General features: G+C 38.0%; 1 protein-coding gene and 1 pseudogene across 1 annotated transcript in view; both read right to left on the bottom strand.

Moving 5' to 3' along the window:
* Myo81F (Myosin 81F) overlaps positions 1 to 25,902 on the bottom strand; it is a 530,639-nt gene that overhangs the window by 234,508 nt on the left and 270,229 nt on the right. The window contains exons 11-14 of the mRNA XM_070285196.1: positions 15,969 to 16,081; positions 13,927 to 14,182; positions 13,244 to 13,867; positions 6,903 to 7,126 (exon numbers count right to left, since the gene is read on the bottom strand). Coding sequence (XP_070141297.1) covers positions 6,903 to 7,126; positions 13,244 to 13,867; positions 13,927 to 14,182; positions 15,969 to 16,081 — 1,217 coding nt within the window. The remainder of the gene's footprint in view (positions 1 to 6,902; positions 7,127 to 13,243; positions 13,868 to 13,926; positions 14,183 to 15,968; positions 16,082 to 25,902) is intronic.
* LOC108074960 (dyslexia-associated protein KIAA0319-like) lies at positions 10,068 to 13,191 on the bottom strand (annotated as a pseudogene).

Genomic DNA, 25,902 nt, shown 5'->3' with positions numbered 1-25,902 from the left:
GAAAAGAAGACGAAAAGAACTGCAGTCGCACGAAAGTTTTATTGCGCTGGCGCAGCCAGCAGTTCCAAAGGTTAATCGACTACTCTCTTGACACAAGCAGCGTCCGAATTGCCTCGCTATGAAAGCTATGCGTTTCGGTTATTCAGCTCGGCTGAGTGCACGCGATAAGCTTTTTGTTTTACATTGTTTACGTTTTAGTTCTATTTTTTCTTCATGTAAACTTCAACAACAATATAATAATAATCTACTGCTCCAACAATAGTCACACTGCGACGATGCCAAATAAACAGCGTCCGTCTTCGTTCGCATGCCGGATATATTTTGGAAAAATACTTTCCGGCTGGAGCTGTCGCAGTACGAAGAAGAGAGGGGCGGCGCAGGTTCATGATGAGCAGGCAGCGCAGCCAAAACAACAAGAGGTGTAGGATTAGATTATGCGGGGCGCAGATCACAAGTAACCAATCCAGTGGCAGCCTTGAGCAACGATATGGATCGAACTTTGACTGAGTTGTCTGTAGCATCCAACAAGCCCGCAATAGGTAGATAAGGTTGTGTACTATCCAAACCATAAACATCGACGTCAGACGGCCACAGCTGTTGTTGTTGGTACCATAAGCTGCGCTCAGCCAGCAAAGATGGGAATGCAAATCCAAGAAGAGCCTTAAGGGAGCAATCCAAAGTCGTAAACAACTTAAGAGTATCAGTACCGCCAGCACACAGCATAACCCGAAGATCCAACGGCGAACCCGAGCACTGCGCAGCATACAGCCGCACAGCAGACGATGAAGACAACAACATCGGCAAGAGTTGTTGTAGCAGCGGGAGCGAAAGCATATCTGCCAAGAGCCCACATGAGCGGGCGTCAACCAAACCAAGCCGTTGGAGAATATCGCACAAAAGGGACAGCGCAAGCCCCATCTGTTGTTATTGTTGTTGCAATGGGAGCCGGGCAGTGGATGACGAGTGCAGGTGAAGAGGGCGATGAAGCTGCTGTGGGGTCTTTGGCCTAAGCCAGAGCGCCTGGTTATAGCGGGGTAGGGAATGCGGAAGAAGATCCAAGAGAACATCGACGCCAGCGGCGCCGATCACTGGGGGTTTTTTGCCGAAAGAGTTGGGGTTGAAGATCTTGAAGGTCCAGCCAGCTCGATAATGGTGTCTTCCTTATTAATCCTCTCTCTGCGGAGAAATCTTTTGACCTTAACTGAGCGCGGCCAAAATTCATTGTTAAATACTTCGTCATAGTTTTGTTCCGGGACGCCAATCTTAAAGTGGACGAATTTTAAGGTAGCAATGTCAACGTCTTTTTTTTACCAATTTAACACAAGAAACTGCCTTAGCATCCAAGTTTAATTTGGAGGAGACATAATTGGAAATAGCATCAGGTTCCGTGGCGACATTAAACTTGCCAACATGCAAATATTTAATGCTCTGCAAAACTTGGAGATTATCCGACGCAGCCGCAACTCCAACGACGGTTTTATTATTATTGTTGTTGATCTTCTTCCTTTTCTTTTTGTTTTGAACTGTGATAAAGTTATCTCTCACATCATTCGTGGGTCGCAGGGCATGTCCCTGGACCAAGGATAAGGTGGTAGCAGCAGCATATGATTGAGGAGCTACCGTTACCTCAGCAGATAGCGGCTGGCGAGACCTAACAGTGACGTTGCTTGTTTGTTGTTGTACATCACAATTGGTAGGAAATGCCTCAGAGAACTTGGAATTTAGATTCTGGTACAAGCACTCCAGAGTCTTAATTTTGGAATCGAGTTCGTCAATTTTAGAGTGGGAATCGTTGGCAACAACACAGCCATCGCACTGCCACAAGATATTGGGGTTTAGCAAAAGTTTGATTGCCTCGCTGGGCAGGTCAACGCAGGCACTATGATAGACCCGACGACAGAGAGAAGCGCAGCGAACAGCCTCAGAGAGGCGAAGCTGGGATGCCGAGATTTCGGTTTTACATTCGGCGCACAACATAGCGAGAGTAGCACGTCCGAACGCTTTGAAGTCAACTGATCAACTTTTTTTTTATTTTTGATATTGTTTCGAACTTCGCTGAACGAGGCCCATGTAATTTGTTTTTGTTTTTCGAACATACCGCGAGGAATCGGACGGGCAAGGAATTTTGGAACTGAAGGGTCAGCGCTCGGCACGCTCACAATCGCAAGTCAAAAGCGCATTTGTGTGAGTGAGCAACGGAGCAAGAACGACGTCGTGAGTTCCGTTATCCGAATAAATGTCCAGATATAAGAAAATATATAGCTAGCATTTGGTTTTCTATACAAAACCAATAGCTATTACTATTTAAAAAATTGGCTGATTTAGTCAGAGCAATATCATTTGACACCACTGATGCTTTGAGCAGCTGAGGCGAATACATTTGCCGAGGCCACACGAAGTCTTTACACTACACAGCAGCGCTGCCGGCAGAGCTTTTGCCAACCCCATGGGGTTGGGACGTGCCGATTGTTGGTATAGGTTAATTAGCAAATCGGGCAAACTCCGTTTCGTCACCTGCGGCACATTATCAGTTTCATTGAAGTGCTCTTTGGTAAACCACTTTTTTTTTTTGTTAACACAAGCGAAGCGGATGGCTTTCCAACTCGTGAGCACGCAACGTATACCTGTCCATGTGAAAAACAATGATTTTCTAAATTTATCCCGCAAACACTAGGCGATTGGCCTTGCGACTTGTTAATTGTCATTGCGAACGCAAGGCGAACTGGAACAATCATTTGAAGCCAAACGGAAGATCAGTCGGAATGATTAGTATTCGAGGAATACATACATTTTCACCCTTCTACGTTTCTTTAATAATGGTTGCTTCAATCAAAATCAGTATAAGTCTTTTTACAGAAAGTTGAGTACCGTTGCAAAGTCGCGGTGGATTCAAATCACGCCATATCATAATAACTGTACCAACTTTGAGTTGCAGTTATGTGCAGTTATGTGGTTGAAAACCTGGTAACTCCAGAGATTTGTTATGGAATCAACGGGCATACAATGTCACCAAATCGCCAGCAATTTTTGATTGAATGTTGAAATTCAGTGCGTGTACATCATTATTCTTTGCGGCAAGAATTGCTCGTTGACCTAGCATAATTCTGATAATTCTCACTTATATTGGGAAAACATTTTCAATAAGAGTTAATTGAGAGTCTACAAATCGGCAAAAGTCATTGGTAGGAGTAATTAATCCAAATATCCCATCAATTTGGACTTTTCCATTTCCAAAAGCTAACAATTGTTTGGAAAATTGTGCAGCACTTTGATCATTTTGAAGTTGAACTTTTATATTAGTGGTTAGCGTTATTCGTTATTCCATAAAGGTGATGCCTTAAGGCAAGCATTCAATTCATCTGCAGGCGTTTCACGGGGAACCTGCAGGGATACAATCCGGTCTTATGAAAAATTTGTGCGTATCCGATGGCATTCGTTTCAATGCTGTTTTGAACATATTAACTACAGCATTATTGGTGTAAAAAAAATGCTTGCAACTGTTAAATAATTCGTTTCTTTAACAGTTGTGTTCCATGAAAATTGCACCGCACATTCAGCTGGTCCACCATCGACGAAATGAAATATATGTTTTTGCAGGAATTGATGCGGTTAATCTGGTGTTGGCACCATTGAACCATGCAAATTATATATTTATCCGTGTATCTGTAATTGCAAACAATTATCTGTTGAAGAATACCGTGTAACTTCTGGTTGTATGATGGTGTAGATGTTGCAATTAATTTTGTTTGTGTAAGTGTATCTTTTACCTTGCAAGTCGGCATGAAGCCGCCTTCTCGAATGATATTAGTTCAGGATGATATTATCAGGATGTATTGAAAACAAGAAAGGAAGCTAACTTCGGCACGCCGAAGTTTGTATACCCTTGCAGATATTATTTCATTAAATTTTACCTATACTTATTGTTTAGAGTTTGACAGTTACAGTTTTACATTCCCAGTTTTACATTTTCTCTACATCTACCGATCGGTTTATATGGCAGCTATATCATATAGTTGTCCGATTTTAAAAAAAATTTATACCAAAGTTCTGAACTAATAATATAAGCTTATATCTCAGAGTAGATAAAAATAGGTTGAAAAACAACGAAGTTATAATGTTTTTTCTATTAATTTCCCGATCGTTCCTATGGCAGCTATAAGATATAGTCGTCCGATTTTCATGAAATTTATACCAAAATTCTGAACTAATAAAATAAGCTTATAACTCAGAGTAGATAAAAATTGGTTGAAAAACAACGAAGTTATAATGTTTTTTCTATTAATTTCCCGATCGTTTCTATGGCAGCTATAAGATATAGTCGTCCGATTTTCATGAAATTTTTGTCGAAATTCTGAAATAATATACAATGGCCATATCTAAAAAATGGTGCAAAAATGTTGAAAAACAGCCAAGTTATAATTTTTTTTCTAAAAATTTATCGAACATTTGTATGGCAGCTATATGATATAGTTGTCTGATCCGGCCCGTTCCGACATATATAGCAGTGAGAGTATATAGAAGACTATATGCAAAGTTTCATTCAGATAGCTTTAAAACTGAGAGACTAGTTTGCGAAGAAACGGACAGACGGACAGACGGACAGACGGACGGACAGACGGACAGACGGACAGACGGACATGGCTAGATCGACTCGGCTGTTGATGCTGATCAAGAATATATATACTTTATAGGGTCGGAAAGGTCTCCTTCACTGCGTTGCAAACTTCTGACTGAAATTATAATACCCTGCAGGGGTATAAAAATGGCTGGAATCTGAATTACTTCCATTGAACACTGGTTTGTGGCTGTAGTGATGTGAGTCATGGATCCAGGTTGACTTTTTCGCTTACGCAGCACAATACAGCCGTTTGTCTTTTGAATTTTAACGAATTGCAATATCGGCATATAGTCGTCATTGCTCCATTGTTGCTGGCTTGCATGTCTTGTACGGCGGCCGATGTTCGCACGTCGTCGACTATAGATTTAATTAAATTTAACCTCAAATGCACGATCCACATAATTTACACCGTTCAACTTACCACCTTACAGACAAATGCCTGCTGTTGAAATGAAAAACAAGAAAGGAAGCTAACTTCGGCACGCCGAAGTTTGTATACCCTTGCAGATTGGTTTTGATGTTTATATTATAGATTTAAATTCTGAAAACACTCACAAAACAGAGTTTCATTACATTTTACCTGTACTTATTATGTTTACAGTTTGACAGTTACAGTTTTACATTCCCAGTTTTACATATTGTATACATTTACAGATCGCTTCTATGGCAGCTATATGATATAGTTGTCCGATTTTTTAATAAAATTTTTACCAAAATTCTAGAATAATAAAAAAGCTTATATCTCAGAGTAAATAAAACAACGAAGATATAACTTTTTTTCTATTAATTTCCCGATCGTTCCTATGGCAGCTATATCATATAGTCGTCCGATTTTCATAAAATTTTTACAAAAATTCTGAAATAATAAAAAATGGCCATATCTAAAAAATGGTACAAAAATGTTGAAAAACAGCAAAGTTATAATATTTTTTCTAAAAATATATCGAACATTTGTATGGCAGCTATATGATATAGTCGTCCGATCCGTCCCGTTTCGACATATATAGCAGTGAGAGTATATAGAAGACTATATGCAAAGTTTCATTCAGATAACTTTAAAACTGAGGGACTAGTTTGCGTAGAAACAGACAGACGGACAGACGGACAGATGGACAGACGGACAGACGGACATGGCTATATCGACTTGGCTGTTGATGCTGATCAAGAATATATATACTTTATAGGGTCGGAAACGTCTCCTTCACTGCGTCGCAAACTTCTGACTGAAATTTTAATACCCTGCAAGGGTATAAAAAGTACAGGTTAAATGTATTGAAGCTTTGTTTTGTTTGTTTTTTCAACATTTAAATTTATAATGTATATTATATTAGAAATTTCAAGTCTAAAATATATATAGGGTAAGGTGGGGTAAAGCCGACCTAGTAAATGGTTTTGGCTATAAAATGCTTATTTTACATCGGATCAAGTCGTTATATATACCAAATTCGGTTCGACTTTTGCGCAACTTTCTATGCATAGCATTTTATTCATACCTTTGAAAATTTTTGAGATACAAGCGTTTTACGAAAAAGTTCATTTTTGCTATGTTCAAAAATGATGGGGTAAACCCGACCGCCTATGTTTTTGGTTGATTTAGTACAGATATAACCTAAATATAGGTTTTGCAATGATAAATCAATCAATGTTATGTTATATAATGGTAATAAAAGACAATATAATTAAAAAAATGAAAATAGCAAAATAATTAATCAGTATCATCTGATTCGCTGCTCAAATAGCTTGCTGGCGTTTTTTGGTTCGAGTTGAACGTCTGGTTGGCTGCGATGTTGATGGTTTTGGTGTGATTGTTGTTTTTTTTACTTTTTTTGCGGCAGGATTTACCCCACTATTTGGAGGTCGGATTTGCCCCACCACGTAATTTTTCATAAAAACGCAATTAAAAAAGAAATTATGAAAAAAAATGAACCAAACTTATATGCACTTTGTAGGACTTTATTCAAAGAATCTAAATCCACTTACCTTTTCATGCGATAACTTTGACAAAAAGAAATATCCTGCAGTTAATTATGCACAAAAATTAAAGTCAAAATTGTGAAAACAAACTTGTTGTCGTTTGACCATCTCAATGTTGACTAATAAAATGGTGTCATACCACCATTTTCATTGTTTTCGATGCTCTACACGACAACACTAATATTAGCTTGCGTAGTGCTTCCGATTTTCGAAAACAGAGGGAGGTCGGGTTTACCCACACTGTCGGCTTTACCCCACCTTACCCTATATTTTTTATTGATCTAAACGTTGTTTTTTTTATATCATTTACCTGAATAACAGTTTGCTTGGTTGGAAAGCGACAATTATGAGGCACATCATGAGCCATATTCGGTCGTTCCAGTCAGCACTTGGATTATTTGTAGTTTGGCGTATGCATTGGATAAATATTTCATCCCTTAACTCTTCCCGTTCAATACCTAACCCGATTATATATTGAATAATCTGCAACTCTCGCTCCGGGTTAAGTTCACCTCGCATATATTTCCAAAGTTCCTGAAAATACAATTTTTTTTAATAAAGAATGGAAAGAAAAAAGAATAAGATTAAAAAATTTTTTATTATTCATGTTTATACCCTTGCAGGGTATTATAATTTCAGTCAGAAGTTTGCAACGCAGTGAAGGAGACCTTTCCGACTCTATAAAGTATATATATTCATGATCAGCGTCAACAGCCCAGTCGATCTAGCCATGTCCGCCTGTCCGTCCGTCTCTCCGTCCGTCCGTCCGTCCGTCCGTCCGTCCGTCCGTCCGTCTGTCCGTTTCTACGCAAACTAGTCCCTCAGTTTTAAAGCTATCTGTATGAAACTTTTCATATAGTTTTCTATATACTCTCACTGCTATATATGTCGGAACGGGCCGGATCGGACGACTATATCATATAGCTGCCATACAAGAGTTCGATAAATTTTTAGAAAACAAATTATATCTTGGCTGTTTTTCAAAATTTTTGCATAATTTTTTATATTATTTCAGAATTTTTGTAAAAATTTTATGAAAATCGGACGACTATATCATATAGCTGCCAGATCTGTTATATAGCAGCTATATGAAATAGTGTCCCAAATCATTTGAAACTTGGTATGTCTTCTTGGGAGCTTAAAAAATGTATTCAAACGAAATTTCAATACAATAGGTCCAAAATTGGAGTTTATAGCAAAAGAAAAACGGAAAAAAACCATACTGATATGGTACTAGAAAAATTTGATTTTATCGAAAACGTGTGGATTCGGACAAAAAGGATTAGTTACTCATTAATCTGCACACTTTGCTTAATAGTTAATAATAACTTTTTGCAACGCTTTGTCATGCAAAAGTACTGATCCATGAAACACAACTACACTTTTTAAGATCGTTCCAAAAATACACATAAAAAAACACGGTACAATTGGTCATAAACAAATCTTAACGACACCAACATTGGGAAACTTTAGTTTTATATACCTGGACAATCATTTTCCATATTTTTTTCTTTTCACTTTTGTGTAAGCTTTCGCCAAAACAAACAATTAAAGTCGCAACATTTTTGCCCCAATTTAATACAAAACATGTGGTTTATCTCTGACTTTAACAGCGCGAAAGCAGAACAGTATTGCTCCACATGTTAATGTTAAATATTTTTTTTATCTGTCTAGGGTGTTTAAAAATTAAAAAAAAAAAAAAATGTGCAATATTAACAAAAAAAAAAAAAGACTTTATGCCAAAAAAACGGGGAAAAAACCATAGTGCGTCGCGCAAAAACCCGAAAGTCGACGTGTTTTTATTTCGAGTGCATTTCAGGTTAAAGCCACCCCCCTCCAAACAATATCAATTAATTTACCCGAGTTGTAAATAAAATTGCGCTAGCAGAGGTACTTGGCCCACTGTGCATTGCACTATGGGGCGCACGACCACTTTTTGTGGCATTAATTAATAACTTTAAGACGCGTTAATATTTTTAAGTTCTGTTTTTTGAATTAAGTTTAATCTGAAAAAGAAAAAAAATGTTTAATTGAAAATGGGCGTGGTCTCGCTCTTTTAAGGTTTAAACCTTTTTCATTTTTCAGTGTTAAAAAATTTTTTTTTGCTATTTTGTATGTAAAATAAGTACTGCATACTAAAACAAATATGTAAAGTTTCTCTTAATACAAGTAAAGATCAGTAAGTAACAAAAATTGCACATAAAGGAAAATTATGACTTCACGTGTACATACAGGTATGCAGAAAGTTCAAAAAATCTCCGAGTAAATATATATATATAGAAAAATATATGCAGTGTCCTCTTTTAGTAAAGTTGTAACACCGACTATAAATTAGGATATACACTTGGCCCTCGCTTAACACGAACTCTTTTAGCACGAACTCGGTCTTACACGGTTTCAAATTTGCTTCCATCCCCCTTTTAACACGCTAAAAACCTCGTTCTTAAACGATTGCAAAATATCGAAACAATCAAAAATTACTGATTTTTACAAGGAGCCACCAAAAAAGAAACCATGTTAAAACAAACAGGCTTTAACTATAAATGCCACCAAATGCATTTCATATTATGAATTATGAATTTTTAGTTATCAACTATGAATTAAAATTATGAATTGAAATTATGAATTAAAATTATGAATTATGAATTAAAATTATGAATTATGAATTAAAATTATGAACTATGAATTCAAATTATGAATTATGATATGAATAAAACATATGATATCCTTACTTTTTAACATTTTTAAGTTTCTATAAAATTTAACCTATTAATTAATTATAAAAAGCTACTTTTTTAATAAAATACCAACTTTTAAGTTTGAAAATATGAATAGTATGCTTTTATTAAAGGCATATACATAATAACTTTTGGTTAATTTTGAACAAATGTTTCATATATTTTACTTTAATAAAAACATACCAAATTTGAACAATAAAAAATTTTTTTTTGCTGCCAATTTTGAATTTTTAGAACGTAACCCCTTATTTTGTACTGAATCCATGTTTCGCTTAACACGATTTCGCTTAACACGAGGTTTTCTAGGAACGTAACCCCCGTGTTAAGCGAGGGCCAGGTGTAGTTTATTTCAGTCGACTTTTAACTTGTAACTTAATTTTACAAAACATAGATTATATATTTGTGCTTATCCAAACGTGTGCGATCAAAGCGAGATTCTGGCGGCGATTGCCTTACGAAAAGTTGCCAGAGCTTAACACTGCAATCAGTATTCATTGTAGTATTTAAAAGAAGGGAGCCAGAAACTAGTAGGTGAGACCGCTCCTGGTGACTCTGGCCACTCCATCAACACTACCGGATCCCACATAGATATCACACACGCACACTGTTCAGGGCTGGCACAGAAAAGGCTATGGATTCCAAATCGAGTTCCTTTTGAAATCCACTGGGATTTATGTGTCGCCACCTCTGTGTATAGTAGATAGACTAACACACACATATATTCGTTTTGCTTAAGTTTATGCCTTTATCTTGCGGCCCATCTTTTGATCCATCAACTTGTGGCCATCGCGACCAGAGGAGCCGCCACTGCCACCACTGCTTCCTCCGTTGTGATTGTTCGACCTATGCTTTCCCAGTCTTCCATTGGACTCTGTGCGTGTCTCGAACAGGAAATCCGTCTCCGATTCGGTCAGGGAAGTGTTGCGCGAATAACTGGCTGCCTCTTCTTCCTGGTTGCCTATCAAGGCTTTTTTTTGCACTTTCTAGTGAAGACGCGGCTTCTTTGACTGCCTGCAAGCGCAGGCAATGCCCCAAAATACTCCTGACATGAGCAGACAGCCCACAATTACGCCCACACGTACAAAATGGACCAATCACAATTGGCCTCTTGATTGCTAAAGAAGTAACCTGCCGAAGGCATCCAAAATGCTTCACAAATACATGCTCTCGTTGTGGGATTGCAGCTGCCATGCCAGGAGCAATCGTTCTGCCAAACTGTGGTGCGAATATCCACAAATAGGGCTCCCAGTATGGAGGCATCCTTCTGGAGTTGAGCCCTCAACTGTCGCTCCACATGGATGCCATTCAAAGGCTTTCTCTGGCCATCGTTCACATAAAAGACCAGAACAGCCGCATTCGTGTGCTAATCATAGTTGAGCTCTCTGACCTGGATTTTGTTCTCATCGCCCAACAAAAGTTGCAGTTTTTGAACCACCGAATCCAGCTCGGATTGAGAGAGCACAAAGACGCCCATGGGCAGGGTCATTTGCACCAGGTGGTTCAGCAAGGGATGGGGGTGGACATTTACGCTCACAGTATCCGAGCTGGTTAGGCCCTGATCATCGCTCACTGTGAGCTTGAAAACATAGCGTCCTTGGACTAGGTTTGTTTGAATCATCACGGGCTGCTTGTCTGTGTCTGCCACCACGACACCAGCTGCCAAGCAGTTGTCCTCGCGTGTCCAAATGTACTTGACCACTGCCAGGTCATCCCAGGACTTGAAGCCATTGAAAGAGATGGCTGTGGCGGGCAAGGTGATGCTATGATCTCCGCCAGCATTGGCCACAGGAGGGGCATTGCGTTCCTGCACAATCTTCACCCAAGTGGTGTCTGCGACCGTGTTGTTATTCTCATCAGCTACACTCAACTCGAACTTATAGAGACCCAACGTCAAGGAGGTGGCATTGGCAATCGATGAATTGAACATCAGTATGGCTGCATTATTAGGCCCGCTTAGCTGCCTATATTGATAGCTCATGATACCAATGTCATCCTTAGACTCAGAGCTATTGAGCAGCACCCAATTGATGGGCAAACTGGTGGTTATGTTTGTGCCAGCCTCGGCAATTGGCTGCGAATTTGTTAGCGGCTTCACAAAAACATGCACCTTGGCCGTGCTGGACTGCCCACTGCCATCGGTGACCTTTAGCACAAAGACAAAATGGACAGTTGAACGTAAGGGGTTCTTGTGTTGGCCTCATCGCTGGCATCTTTGGTCCATTCCCAGGCAACAATCTCGTGATCATCCGAACTGGCAGTTCCATTCAAGGTGACATTATTGTTTGCCAGATATAAGATCACCGCATCCCCGGCATAGGCCACTGGGGCATAGTCGATTTCCTTGAGGACTGCTATGGTGGCAGTGTGGAGTTGGTGATGTTATTCGAGTGGTCACAGTGAGTTTGAAGGTGTAGTTGCCCGGCGAGGTGAGGTTTGAGATTGACTTGATAGCCAATCGGACCCGAGATCACCTCCCTTCAAAAAAACTTAAATGAAACTATCTAGTTTTCTCTAATATGACGAATGTATACAGATTTAGTATAAAATAAATAAAAATTTCAATATCTGTACCAATTTTGGTCGTTTTAACGTTCCAAAGGCAAAAACTCGCTATTTTGCAGATGTAAGATTAGCACCTTTAATTTTGATACTCACAGAATGTAACAAGAATTACCAGCTCTACAATATATATCCAGTTTTAGAGGTGGAGAGAGCTGGATTCACTTAGTAACTCAATTTTTATATTAGACTACACTTAAATTTTATATAATTTATAGGGGTTACAAATTATACAAGATTATGGGTACGAATGCTAACAAATATAGGTCGATGCTAACAAAAACAAAACTAAACCCCAAAAAAAACCCACGCCACCATACGTAGAAGCTTTAAAGCTTGGCTTATCGCAAGTCTGTCAGACTTGCATGCCAAACAACTGGTTAAAAACAACAAAAAGAACTATTGCCGATTTTCGGGGTTTGCTTCTGCCTTTACATCGAAGCTTACGATTCCCAACGGGTCTAAGCTTTGATTGAAGGTAAAGTACCAAGAAAATTAGCAATAGTTAGCAAGTGGTCTGATGAGTTGGGTAGCGCCAACGAAACGATCGTAACCACAGCTGCTACTTGTCTATTAAAAAGGTCTTTTTGTTGTTTTTAGCTACAGTCGCGCCCTTGATTTTTATAAAATCGAAGCCGACTGAGACCTCAAATTATTTTAAGAACTTTTAAAAAATGGGTTTATGCCCGAAAAGGTGGTTGTTCGCCCCATAGCGCGTGGTGGAGACAATTTGAATTTTTGATTTTGATCTGCTAGGATGGATGCCACCCCACATATTGAACTTAAAAATTTGTGTTCCAATAATTATGCTCCGGAATATTAATCAACCCAAACTCTGCAACGACGAGCGACTTGCGGTAAAGAAGTTGATGAATAACGAAGTGGAAGCAACGATCTTAACAGGACCTTTCAAAGATGGAGATGTCTTCATTCCTAGGATACCCCTGATCCCGACTGATACACCGCTCTAATTTAAGAGAGCAGTTTCCCATTCTATTGGCATTGGTAATTTTGTGGTTTTGATTTTGATGCGTATTGCTTTTCACACGTTGTGTGTTTCCGTTTAGACAACCCAGATAGCTTTTTATTTACGTGGAGAATGGACACACGAAATATATTGTATACCCACAAGTATTACATTGTGTACTTCATTTCTTGAGGGAAGTGTGGTAGGGTACAGCCAGTATACTATAATAAACCAAATCAGATGGTTGTTTTTACGATGACATAATGTACATGAACGTTCCACATAACACACTTGATCACTGATAACTGATACATCACTGATACATCATTGATCATGCTATTCTGATAAACGCAGCCAATACTGTAGATACACTGAATAAGTACTTACTCTGAATATATTACACGCCAATAAAACATTCTCTGGGTCATACATGTGAATATGGGAGGTTGCAATTTTATCAGACTTAGTAAATACAGTCATCTCGTGTTTTGACATCATGTTATGTTTTTTCTCCTTTCGAGTTAATGTAGCTATTAAAGTACTGTCATTCCAACTATCGTGTGTGTTGAAATAATTCTCCGCAAATTCATGAATATTGTAAAAGGATTCATCGATGATAGTTTCTTTTTGATTCTCCTCATAACAGTTTAGCTGATGAATTTTTTTCTCTACTCTTTGTTTACGTCTTTGCTCACGTTCGTCGTCTAGGTCATATTTAACCAACAAAGGAGAAGATGTTCTGAATGACTTCTTCCCGTTTTCCGTTAAGATTTGACTTTCATGTATCGCATTTCCTTCATTTCGAAGACTTTTTTCATCAATTAGTTTATTTGAGCTTATTGCTTCATATATAGGCTCAGGTTCTAAATTTACTTTTAAAGTATTGCTAGAAATAGGTGGTGGTGGAGGAGGCATTGTTGGCTCTGGAAGTGATGAAACGCATTTAATACCAACATTTTTGGCTGCTTCTCGGGTATCAACAGTTGAAGTGTTTTGCACGCAAAGATTTATCTAAAAAAATGATTAAAATTAAAAGAACATTTGCAACTTCTTATTTGTAATCGACTTACTTCATCATTAAGGTCGTGTACTAAGTTATTCATTTTAAGATTAATTTCGTCAATGAGAGGGTTAGTTGATGAACCCTCGGATGCATCGCCTAAAAAGGCAAATATATGATCTAAGTCAATGGTGTCTTGGTTAATTGTAGCTCCGACTGTTTCAATTGTTTGTTTGCCAGAATCGTCGTTGTCTAGAAATAGCTTTGACGGTATGTTGATACTTTCTGAAATATGCGTGAGGGCGTATATTTCTTCTTGAACTAGCCTGAAATTAAATGAATTAATATAAAAATATTAAGTGTTTTAATTATTAAAACTTGTGTTATTTAAGTCGCTATTATACAATTTGTGGTAGAATTCGGCTTTAGGAAGACTTCGTACATTTTAGGGTATTTTTAAAAAGTCTTCGATCTTGTCCAAAAAGTAAAATTAAAGCCATGCATAGGAAGAAGTAAAAAAATGTGATTTTGGACAGATTCGTTTTGGGTACTATGGATAAAGAGCAGTAGATTAGCACGTCACGAAGTCTGCATAAATATATTTATTGTTCAGTCGACATTTGGAACCTTATCAGGGCGACCCTATTTCGAAGTATGAGAGTAGCTTTAAACAGTCAATGTAGCCATAAAAAAAAAAAAAAAAAAAACAAATTAAAATCCTTTTCGTAATTTTAAAGATTTTGGTATATGTCGGAGAAATGAATATTCTTTTCAGCCAATGTCGAGCTAGTCAGTTATGTTTGCCTGCGCAGTCTCAAATTGAATGCCGCGTTACGCCACTTTTCCTTCTTCCCTTTAATTTTTCACTCAAACGACAATCCTAGACACTGTCTAGCTGTCCATCTCTCTCTTTCGTATTGTTGCGACAGACGAACAGACATCACTCGTTGTTTTTTTTTTTTTGCTCATTGTCTCAGTCGGCTTTGATTTTATAAAAATCAAAGGCGCGAGAGACCTCAAGTCTGCAATTACGAATGTTTTTTTTTTTTGTACAATATTTAAAAAAAAATTTTGCATTTGGATGTTTATTTGAATATGGATATTTGGATATTTTGTTAAATATATATGTATGTAACAAATATAATTTGTGTGCGTGCTTTCATACCCTTGCAGGGTATTATAATTTCAGTCAGAAGTTTGCAACGCAGTGAAGGAGACCTTTCCGACCCTATAAAGTATATATATTCTTGATCAGCATCAACAGCCGAGTCGATCCAGCCATGTCCGTCAATCCGTTTCTACGCCAACTAGTCCCTTAGTTTTAAAGCTGATTACAAATTACAATACCCTGCAAGGGTATAATGAATACATTCATGCAAAAGTCTAATAAAAAAAAAATTTTGTAAAAAAAAATAATTAAAATTTTCGTGATCGCTGCACAATTCATTTAAATTAGAAATGGAATGTGCTATCCAAACCTAACGACCCAAATTACTTTTAATGACACTTAACACTGACATCGGATTACAGCAGATCGATCAGCTGTGCCCCTTCCAAAACGTAAACAAAGATGGCTAATACGGCCGAAGTGGGAGTAAAATGATAACCACAGATTGCGTTAGAATTTATCCGCAGTAACCTAAAATGGATTAGATGACGAGGAATTTACGTTTTTTTTAATGATTTTTCCTTAACCAAAAGCTAATGCCCCGAAGATAGTCTGTATGTTGTATAGGTTGCCAAATTGTATACAATAAAGGAGAAGTAGACGATTTATATTAAATAGTAGCAATTGGGGACATTTTGGGGGAAGAATATACAGGAAAGCAGCTTTGCGCAATTTAAAATTCATATTTCAAGTGTTCCGCTCCATCATTGTTTACTTTTCCGTAGTGAATGTTCAAATTTTCACTGTAAAGGAGAAATCAGAGTTGAACCGCAAAGCTATCGGCAAATTATCGCCAACAACAAAAGCGTTAAATTTAGATGCCCAACGGATGCGGACACAATGAGAAAGAAAGAACCTTATGAGCAGTTTGTTCAGGGACGGAGGATGCAGATGCAAGCTTTGTGGGAAGATCCTATTATGAACAACATTAATAACTCCCTTACCTCTCGCAATCTGATAAAGCAATTGTATCGACATCAGTTGATTGATCAAAAACGTTATCTCGCTTTTTCATTTCCTCATCTACTCGCCTCATTTCCCGTAGGGCTGCCGCAACCTATAAATGTAAGACACATAATGTATTATTATTATTATTAATAATAATTTATTAACAAAGAACAAGAGGCTGATATGGGAGGCCAACCTTTCTGATGACGCACGTTTTTTATATACAAATATATTTTAAATTTGGATTATGAGAAACTGAAATATCTTATATAAAAAGTTGAAATGAAAGAGTAAGTAGTATATATTCAGTAATTTGACTTGCCAAAAAATTTTAGATTTACCTTATATTTTTGTAATTATTCAAGCTTGCAACTTGAACCACTAAGCCGTAAAACGGAGCATAACACGCTGGTAGCAACCCCAAATAAATTTATATATAAGCGCTTTATATAATTTGTATATAAGCGCTTTAGACGAGAGCGCTGTAGTTCTGTGAAGATTTGTAAGTATTACTTAATAAAGCCAAGTATAGAACTTATCAAGACCTTATCTTTGAAACGCTTATATAATTTGGTAAAATCCAGCAGTGGTAAGACCAATAAGGACATACGGGGCATTCAATAAGGACATACTGCACTCACTAGAACTCGTGCGTACAACATCACAAAACGTTCGGTATGCGTGGGGCTTTGCGCTCATGCCCGGCGGCCGCTATGAGCGTAGTTCTAGACGTTATAGCGATTGACTTTTTCATCAAATATACGGCGGAGCGGAGATACCCAAAGCAAGCAACTGCTGGAAAGAGCACCACATAGGGCACCGCACGATTCTAAAATGGGTAGCGAGCATACGCAAACACAACGATTAGGGATGATGCTGAAGTCGCAGTCAGAAACAGAGGTGTGGACCAAAACGGAGCCCAGATCTATTTGTAGACTCAAAAGAGGGCCTCACCATATTAACCTAACCATAGATGTAAACAACCCAAACTTGAAGGCAAAAATAGTAGATCAAGTTTGAAGATGCGACTTAAATATACTTTAAATTCACTAGTTTCTAGGCACATGGTGAAAGAAAGGTTCATGGCTGCAAGTTAGATTAAAACTCAAAAAGCTTAGTCTGTGGAGACTTCCACATTTCCGCACACTGCCCTGCGAACAAAGACCCCAATACGTTAGCCATACGGCTAACTACAGAGGCTGCGTAGTCTACAAGGAACTGAAGAATCGCATACGACGAGCGACAGCTACACGCCAGCAAAATGCACAAAATGTGTATTATAAGTCAAAAACTTCTCCAGTAGTATTTTTGCTCTTTTGGTCCGCTAAATGCCCACACGGGCATCCCCTACGCCGAAGCTCTACGAACAGGTATGCAAAATCCACTCCCCTCAAACTCAGTAAACGCTCAGCAGGCCACAGGGCAGCCTTAAAGCAACTTGGAATCTATGATGGTGACCATGCAACAAAGTATGATGGAAATTGTGTCATTTATGAAAACGACCATTCAAACGCTTGTCCAGAATCAGAATATGGTGATACAGTTGCTTGTAGCACAACAGTCCAAATAATCAATGTCCAATCTACGTATATCCACGTGGATTCCACGTCGTGGAATGTCAACGGCGCACAGTAGCGCCTTTTCCCATTTTACGTTGCAAAAATCATAACTTTTGAACCAAATAAGATAATAAAATACTTTATACGTCATTTAACAGCCAATTGTTGTAAAATGTACATATTTATTGGAAAATGTGCCACGCCCACTCATTCCCTTTTTTATAGGGTATCAAAATGAAAAATTCGGTTTTTTCATTGAAAATAATATTTTAAAAATATTTTTTATTTAAGTTTTTATCTTTATTTTTATGTATTTACTCAAATAAAAATAATTTGAAAACTAAAAAAAAATGTTTTTCTTTTTAATTCTAAGTGTAACCGCCACGCGCTACAGTTAGTCTCGGCCACTACCCAATTAAATTGAAAAAATCTATAATTATAGTGATACCGAAGCCAGGAAAAGACCACACGATTCCGTCATCTTACCGCCCAATAAGTTTACTATCATGCTTGTCCAAGTTATTTGAAAAATGTCTACTAAAGCGTATAATTCCTTATCTGGGAGCTCACAACATCATCCCAGCTCATCAATTTGGCTTCAGAGAAAAACATGGAACTATCGAGCAAGTTAACAGAACATCAGAAATTCGCAAAGCCTTCGAGCATAGAGAATATTGCAGCGCAATATTTCTAGATGTTTCTCAAGCATTCGACCGCGTCTGGCTCAATGGCCTCATGCACAAAATTATAACACTCTTGCCGGCATACACACACAAATTGCTTGAGTCGTATCTCTACAACAGAGTCTTCGCAGTGAGGTGCAACGCAACAACATCCGGCACCTATTCAATCGAAGCTGGAGTTCCACAAGGAAGCGCACTTGGGCCTACCCTATTTGTCCTATACACAGCGGATATCCCCACAAGCGACCAGCTAACATTATCCACTTTCGCTGATGACACTGCGATCCTCAGCCGTTCCAGATGGCCAGTCCGGGCAACAACCCAGCTCGCCAACCACCTCAAGGTAGTCGAGAAGTGGCTATCTGACTCGCGTATTAAAATAAATGAACAAAAGTGTAAGCACATAACGTTCACTCTCAACAGACAAACATGACCTCCGCTCTACCTGAACAGCACGCAGATCCACGAATTCAACGTGGTAACGTACCTGGGCGTCCACCTGGACAGACACCTAACATGGCGAAGACAAATTGAATGCAAGAAAATTCATCTAAAACTAAAAGCCAGGAGCCTCCACTGGAGAGAGAAGTGGAAAATTAAGGTGGTCGACATGGTTGGTTACCATTCCAGCCAAGACCATCCTTGTTGATGCTTCGATGGGTTTTCTAGAAGCTTAGTTAAACAATACATAGGCTGGACTTTCGATATGGGTAGTTCACGCCAGGAATTTTTCGGGGAGACCCAGGGCCCGCATCTGTTTGCCAAAGGGGCAAGATAATCACGAATGACTTCTTTAATGTCTAAGAACACAAAACCAGCGCACGTGCTTGGTGTCGCAAGTTGCACTTGATATGTACTGTACATAGTGCATCAACTTCTTGCAATTGGCGGAACGATGACATTGATGATGACTCTCTGATAATTTGTGCTACCCAGACTAATTTTATTATGCTATAATAACGTTTTGCATTACTGTAGATGCAATGCAATTAAATTATTAAAATAGTTAGTGATTTCTGAAGTTAAAGGGAATAAAAACTCTGTTAGAGGCGTGTTATGTTGTGCTAAGTATTATAGGAATTACACAAAAATAAAAAAGTGTTAGGGGAACTACACTAGGAAAAGTTTTGGAAACAATAAAAAGTGTTATTTTTACTAGAGTCTTACTAAAAAAAAAACTAAGCACATGAGGACGTGTGAATTGTCGGGAAGGCCGTGTCGGCGAGTTTTGTGATAATTGCAAATTCCAGAAGAGCTCGATGAAAATTATAAAGAACAAACAGAATAGTGTTCGGCAAGTCATGTAATTGGCGATGGACTAGGATTCTTTAAAAATGTGGTTGATGAATTCGTGAAGCCATGTGTTGGGCGATGCACGAACAGGAAACTTAATATAATGTGTAAAGCCAATGTGTTTGGCAAAAGATTAAAAAAATTACTAATTCAAGTTTAGTTTTTCTTAATGTACAATTTGAAAATGTTTAAATGATCTCTTGCTTGGATATGTAAATAAAACAAGAAAGGAAGCTAACTTCGGCACGCTGAAGTTTCTATACCCTTAGAATGGTTTTGATGTTTATATTATAGATTATAATACTGAAAACAATCACAAGTTTCATTACATTTTACCTATACTTATTATGTTTACAGTTTGACAGTTACAGTTTTACATTCCCAGCTTTACATTTTCTCTACATCTACTGATCGCTCCTATGGCAGCTATAATATATAGTCGTCCGATTTTCATAAAATCTTTACCAAAATTCTGGAATAATATAAAATGTCCATATCCCAAAAATGATGCAAAAATTTTGAAAAACAGCCAAGTTATAATTTATTTTATAAAAATTTATCGAACATTTGTATGGCAGCTATATGATATAGTCGTCTGATCCGGCCCGTTCCGACATATATAGCAGTGAGAGTATATAAAAGACTATATGTATGCAAATTTTTATTCAGATAGCTTTCAAACGGAGGGACTAGTTTGCGTAGAAACGGACAGACAGACGGACAGACGGACATGGCTAGATCGACTCGGCTGTTGATGCTGATCAAGAATATATATACTTTATAGGGTCGGAAACGTCTCCTTCGTTGCGTTGCAAACTTCTTACTGAAATTATAATACCCTGTAAGGGTATAAAAATCGAGTTAACGAAGCTTTCCCAAAGTGAGCTTAAACAATTGGAAATAATACCTGATGTTAGACGATCAAGACTTGGACGGCGTTTACGCAATGCAATAAGTAGTCAGAATTTCCGTAATACGCAAGAGGAACGTACAGAAATAAATGCATCGACACGTGCCCAAATGGCACAGCTTTGCGCTGCACAAAGACCACTTCAAGCCCGACATAATAGAGGAAGACGAACCGCAAATGAAAACTTGAATCGCTCTGCATTCGCATACAATTCTGAAACTCCCTACAAGGATCTTACCTGCGTTGTTATTGGTTCATTGTCTGTCGTATGTCAGCATTGCAATGCACTGAAGTTTCAATTGGAAACCCCCGGCTTATACTGTGCAGGTGGCAAAATTAAATTTTGGCTCATCCACCAGAGCCATTGTATTCGTTACTATATGGTATGGAAATTCAACCCAATCAAACAGTTTCCTAAAGCTTGCACAAAAATATAACGGATGCTTTCAAATGACGTCATTTGGAGCCGAGGTTGTTCATCAATCAGGCTACACTCCAAGTTATAAGGTAATGGCGTCTCTTTATTATTAAAATGAACAACTCCCATTTTTTCGAAATTGCATCCCAACATTCAGATTCAAAGGCAAATTCACCAACGAGCGGGCGCTTTGTTACCACCACAAAACAAAGATCATAAATTCCTTCAGTTCTATTTCATTGGTGATTCGGCAGTTGATCTAAATCACCGCTGTGCAATTTTTACTGCAACTAAACGTGAAATTACCGAACAATTGCAAAATCTTCTTCATGAGCATGAACCGCATTGGATATAATGCATTATGACGAACACAAAATCATTATCAGCGCTGACAAAAAAGACCCACTGGTAGCCATGCAAGACAATTTAATGTTCCCACTATCAATGAAGTCGCAGTGGTAATTGTTAGCGAAAATGTGGAATCACGCGATATTGTTCATAAGCGTTGGGATAATGGCCAATTGCAGCGAGTTTTGAGACTCATCGGTCATATAATACTCTTCAATACCCGTTGATGTTCTGTCGTGGAGAAGATGGGTATCACTTCAACATAAAGATGGTCAATCCAACGACAGGTTTGTTTACAAGTCATCACTTCTTTTTGATTCCACAACTAAGTTTGAATTCAAATTTTAGGAGAAGTAAGGAATAAGACGGTTAGCTCTATGAATTTTAATGCGTATCAATTGATGATGTTTCAACAGTACTGTTTCGAAATGTACGTCAAAGTAGAAACGGAACGTCTCAATTTCATTTGTTTTAATCAGTCGAAGTTGGGGCGAGACCCGGCGAACCTTAGGGTCCGCTAGTAAGTGTATAAACTAAAGGAATGTGATGAAATTAAATGCAATTAAATTAAAACAAGAAAGGAAGCTAACTTCGGCACGCCGAAGTATGTATACCCTTGCAGATATTATTTCATTACATTTTACCTATATTATTATGTTTACAGTTTGACAGTTACAGTTTTGCATTCCCAGCTTTACATTTTCTCTACATCTACCGATCGTTTCTATGGCAGCTATATAATATAGTTGTCCGATTTTTATGAAATTTGTACCAAAATTCTAGAATAATAAAGTAAGCTTATAACCCGGAGTAGATGAAAAAACGTTGAAAAACAACGAAGTTATAGTTTTTTCCTATTAATTTCCCGATCGTTCCTATGGCAGCTATATGATATAGTCGTCCGTTCTTTATAAAATTTTTACCAAAATTCTGTAATAATAAAAAATGGCTATATCTCAAAAATGATGCACAAATTTTGACAAACAGCCAAGTTATAATTTTTTTTCTAAAAATTTATCGAACATTTGTATGGCAGCTATATGATATAGTCGTCCGATCCGGCCCGTTCCGACATATATAGCAGAGAGAACATATAGAAGACTATATGCAAAGTTTCATTCAGATAGCTTTAAAACAGGGATCGTAACAGTTATAATTTCTATAATACAAATTATGAAATAAGAGTTATTTTACAATTATATAGAAAAAATAGGAAATGAATTCTTATTATTCAACTTGAATATAAAAAAGTTGTAGAATAATTATTATTTTTCAATTTGTATATAAAAGTTGAGTTATAACAGTTATTTTCAATTTTTAAAATAATAATTGAAAATTAAAATTATTTTCCAATTTTTATTTTAAAAATTGAAAATAATAATTATTCTCCAATTTTTATTTTAAAAATTGAAAATAAAAATTGAATCGCAATAACTTTCCAACGGAGCGGTATATCTTAAAGATTGGCATATATAATGATTCTACGCTTCAATACCTTTCGTTTGATGTATGTATATATTGTGGTTATTGCATGTACACAAATATGTACATGAACATAAGTGCATATAATAAAAAATTCATCGTTTCACAAACAAACATGAATACTGAGATAATTACCCAGCTACAGGTAATAATATTTAAATATAAAGGTGACAATTTATTATATATATTTTTGTTATCTGCATTTTGGGCTTGCCATTTGTAAAAGGTATTTTAGTACCCTTGTTTGTTTGGGGAATGTAATAAGCATTACGTATACGCATATTTTTATGCATAAGCAATAACCACAATATATACATCAAACGAAAGGTATTGAAGCGTAGATTAATTACATATATAAATCTTAAAGATATACCGCTCTGTTGGAAAGTTATTGCGAAATTATTGAAATTATAATACCCTGCAAGGGTATAAAAATATAATATAATAAAATATATATATAAGTAAAAACGCATGCAAAATAAATATAAAAAAATATAATATGATGTAACTAACTAATAACTACGATAAATAAAAACGCATGCAAAATAAATATTAAAAAAATAATATAATGTAACTAAATAATAACTACGATAAATAAATAAGAACGCATGCAAAATTAGACTACGGTGATACATTACGAGCTAAGTCAACAAGTATTAAAGTTTTTAGTACAGAAGGGCTATCACTACGAATAATAATGTCAGAGAGGCGGTTGTAATCCGTACATAAAACCCTAAAGGGTTCATGTACTTCAAACTCCCGCCTACAATGATTTACTACTAAAGGGATAAGGGTTCTAGATGGTAGTCGAGGAACGTGGAAATTAAGCTGCCCTAAGAGATAGGGGCTTTCAACATCACCGTTTATTAAGTTGTTAAGAAATACGACACCAAGCATCGTTCTACGGTTAGCTAGGGAGGGTAAGTCACCCACGGAGGGTGAAAAGTAAAAAGTTCTTTTGTACAGATTCAATACGGTTAATATGGATTCCGAATTGAGGACTCCAGACGCATGAACCATACTCCAATATAGGGCGAACTAACGAAGTAAAAAGGGTCTTCGTTATATAAGGGGAATCAAATTCCTTTGACCACCTCTTAATAAAACCGAGCATGCCTTTGGCTTTATTAACCATGCACGAAATATGTTCAGAGAACGAAAGTTTAGGGTCTAAGCGAACGCCTAAATCATCAACAAGAGATATTCTTTCAAGAGCGCAATCATTTAGCATATAAGTGGCAAACTGGGGAGTGACACTTGAAAATGTCATCAGCTTGCATTTAGAGCTATTGAGATGTAATAAATTAGCACGACACCATGCTTGAAAGTTATTAAGATCCGATTGCAGGTCTGACTGGCAAGAGCTGTCCTTATAATGCAAGCATAGCTTAACGTCATCAGCGTACATAAGTACTCTAGAATTCGTTAGAACCAGCGGGAGGTCATTGATAAACAATGTAAATAGCAGCGGGCCGAGGTGGCTACCCTGTGGGACGCCAGAAGTGACTCTGAGGAATTTGGATAGAGCATTTTTAAACAGAACCTTTTGAGTTCTGTCACTCAAATAGCTCAAAATCCATTTAAGAAGATCGACAGGAAACCCGATTAAGTCTAGCTTCCTTACAAGAAGAGAGCGATTAGCCGAGTCAAAAAACTTTACTGAAGTCTGTGTAAGTCACTTCGGTTTGAAAGTTACGTTGGAAACTCCTAATAACGAAAGAGGTGAGTTCCAGGAGATTTGTAGTGGTCGATCGTCGCCTCATAAATCCATGCTGACATGGAGAAATTACGGATCTGCATAAATGCTGCAAGTGAGGAGTAATTACATTCTCGAAAAGTTTTGGAATTGCCGACAACTTAGATATTCCTCTATAGTTGCTGGCGTCCGATTTGCTACCTTTATTGTGGAGAGGAATGATAAATAATTCCTTCCAACTTAGGGGAAATTCTGAGGTTACTAAAGATAAGTGTTTACGCCAGGAGGCCCCTGCTCCCCCTCTGCCCACCGAGCGTCCAAAAGCTCAAGCGCTCCCAGCTTGGCAACGCTCGCCCGCTCTCCGCTCCTCTGTATTCCCGATCGCCCGCTCTCATGTTCCCGATCGTCGCTCGCTTCTAGAAGAGCTTAGGGACGGCTACGCCGCTCAAATTCACGGTTCTCCCGCTCTCGCGCTGTTAAGCTGGGCTTCTCGGCCGGCAGCGGGCCCTTAGGCTAAGCTAAGTTTTTTCACAGGGCGCTCTATGCCAACGTCATTTTTCGACCCCCGAATTTCTGAACCTTTTTTCTGTGTTTCTTCTTCGTGGGACGGATTTTTCCACTGATCCTTTTGCGGAGGATATCCTAGCCACCCCACTCCTAAACATGGTCCTTCGAGCCGGATAAGGATATCGTCCTGGAATCCTTTTTTCCCAGCAGCTTTGGTGGTGCCGCCGCAGAAAAGATAAGTAAAAAGTTTCCTCCCGTCTCTAATTGCCGGTCGTCAACAGTTGTCCGAAATTTAAATTTCGCTCAACCTGCGGACGATTTTTTTGTCAACTCCTAGTCCGAGTTTTCCGACACCACGGCAATTAGACAACTTAAAAATCATTTCCAAAGCCAATTTTCGCCACTTCCATTTGCCTGCACTTCGTTCTGCAACGGCATAATTATCGCCGTTTTTTTCTTCCACTTCTTCGGACCCGTTGTACATTTCTCCGTACATACATACATACATACGTATGTAAATCGGCGCGCATTACTCCGCGAGTTTGTTGGTCAGTTACTTAGAGTGGTAATTGACATCCTCAACCTTCAGCCGAACAATATATTTAAAAAAAATATATAATAATCAAACCACTAAAAGTGTGGTTCATGTCGAACGCCGTCACAGTGAAAAGTGTACAGTGAACAGTTCGTGTTGCCGCATTCGGCCCCCTACCCGAGATCTTCTTCTCATATTTTCGTTTACTGTATTTTTCCCGCGGCCTCGATAAGCTTCTGTGAAACAATTCCTTCAACTTCAAGAAAATACAGTCCACTCCTCTACGCTCTACTGTACGTATTATACATGCCAATATATGAATATATTTTCGGCCTCTAATATTTTTTTGTACGCCCTCACTACTCCAGTCCAGTTATCGGGTTTCCACTGTACAAAATATATTTTCTGCCTCCAATACTTTTCGTACGCCCTTACAACCACAGTCCGGTTATCGGGTTTCCACTGTCCAAAATAAAGACAACTCATCCATACATATTTT

Source organism: Drosophila kikkawai, chromosome 3L (genome assembly GCF_030179895.1).
Source record: "Drosophila kikkawai strain 14028-0561.14 chromosome 3L, DkikHiC1v2, whole genome shotgun sequence".
NCBI classification, from domain to species: domain Eukaryota; kingdom Metazoa; phylum Arthropoda; class Insecta; order Diptera; family Drosophilidae; genus Drosophila; species Drosophila kikkawai.
This window is presented reverse-complemented; position numbering and strand designations above follow the sequence as displayed.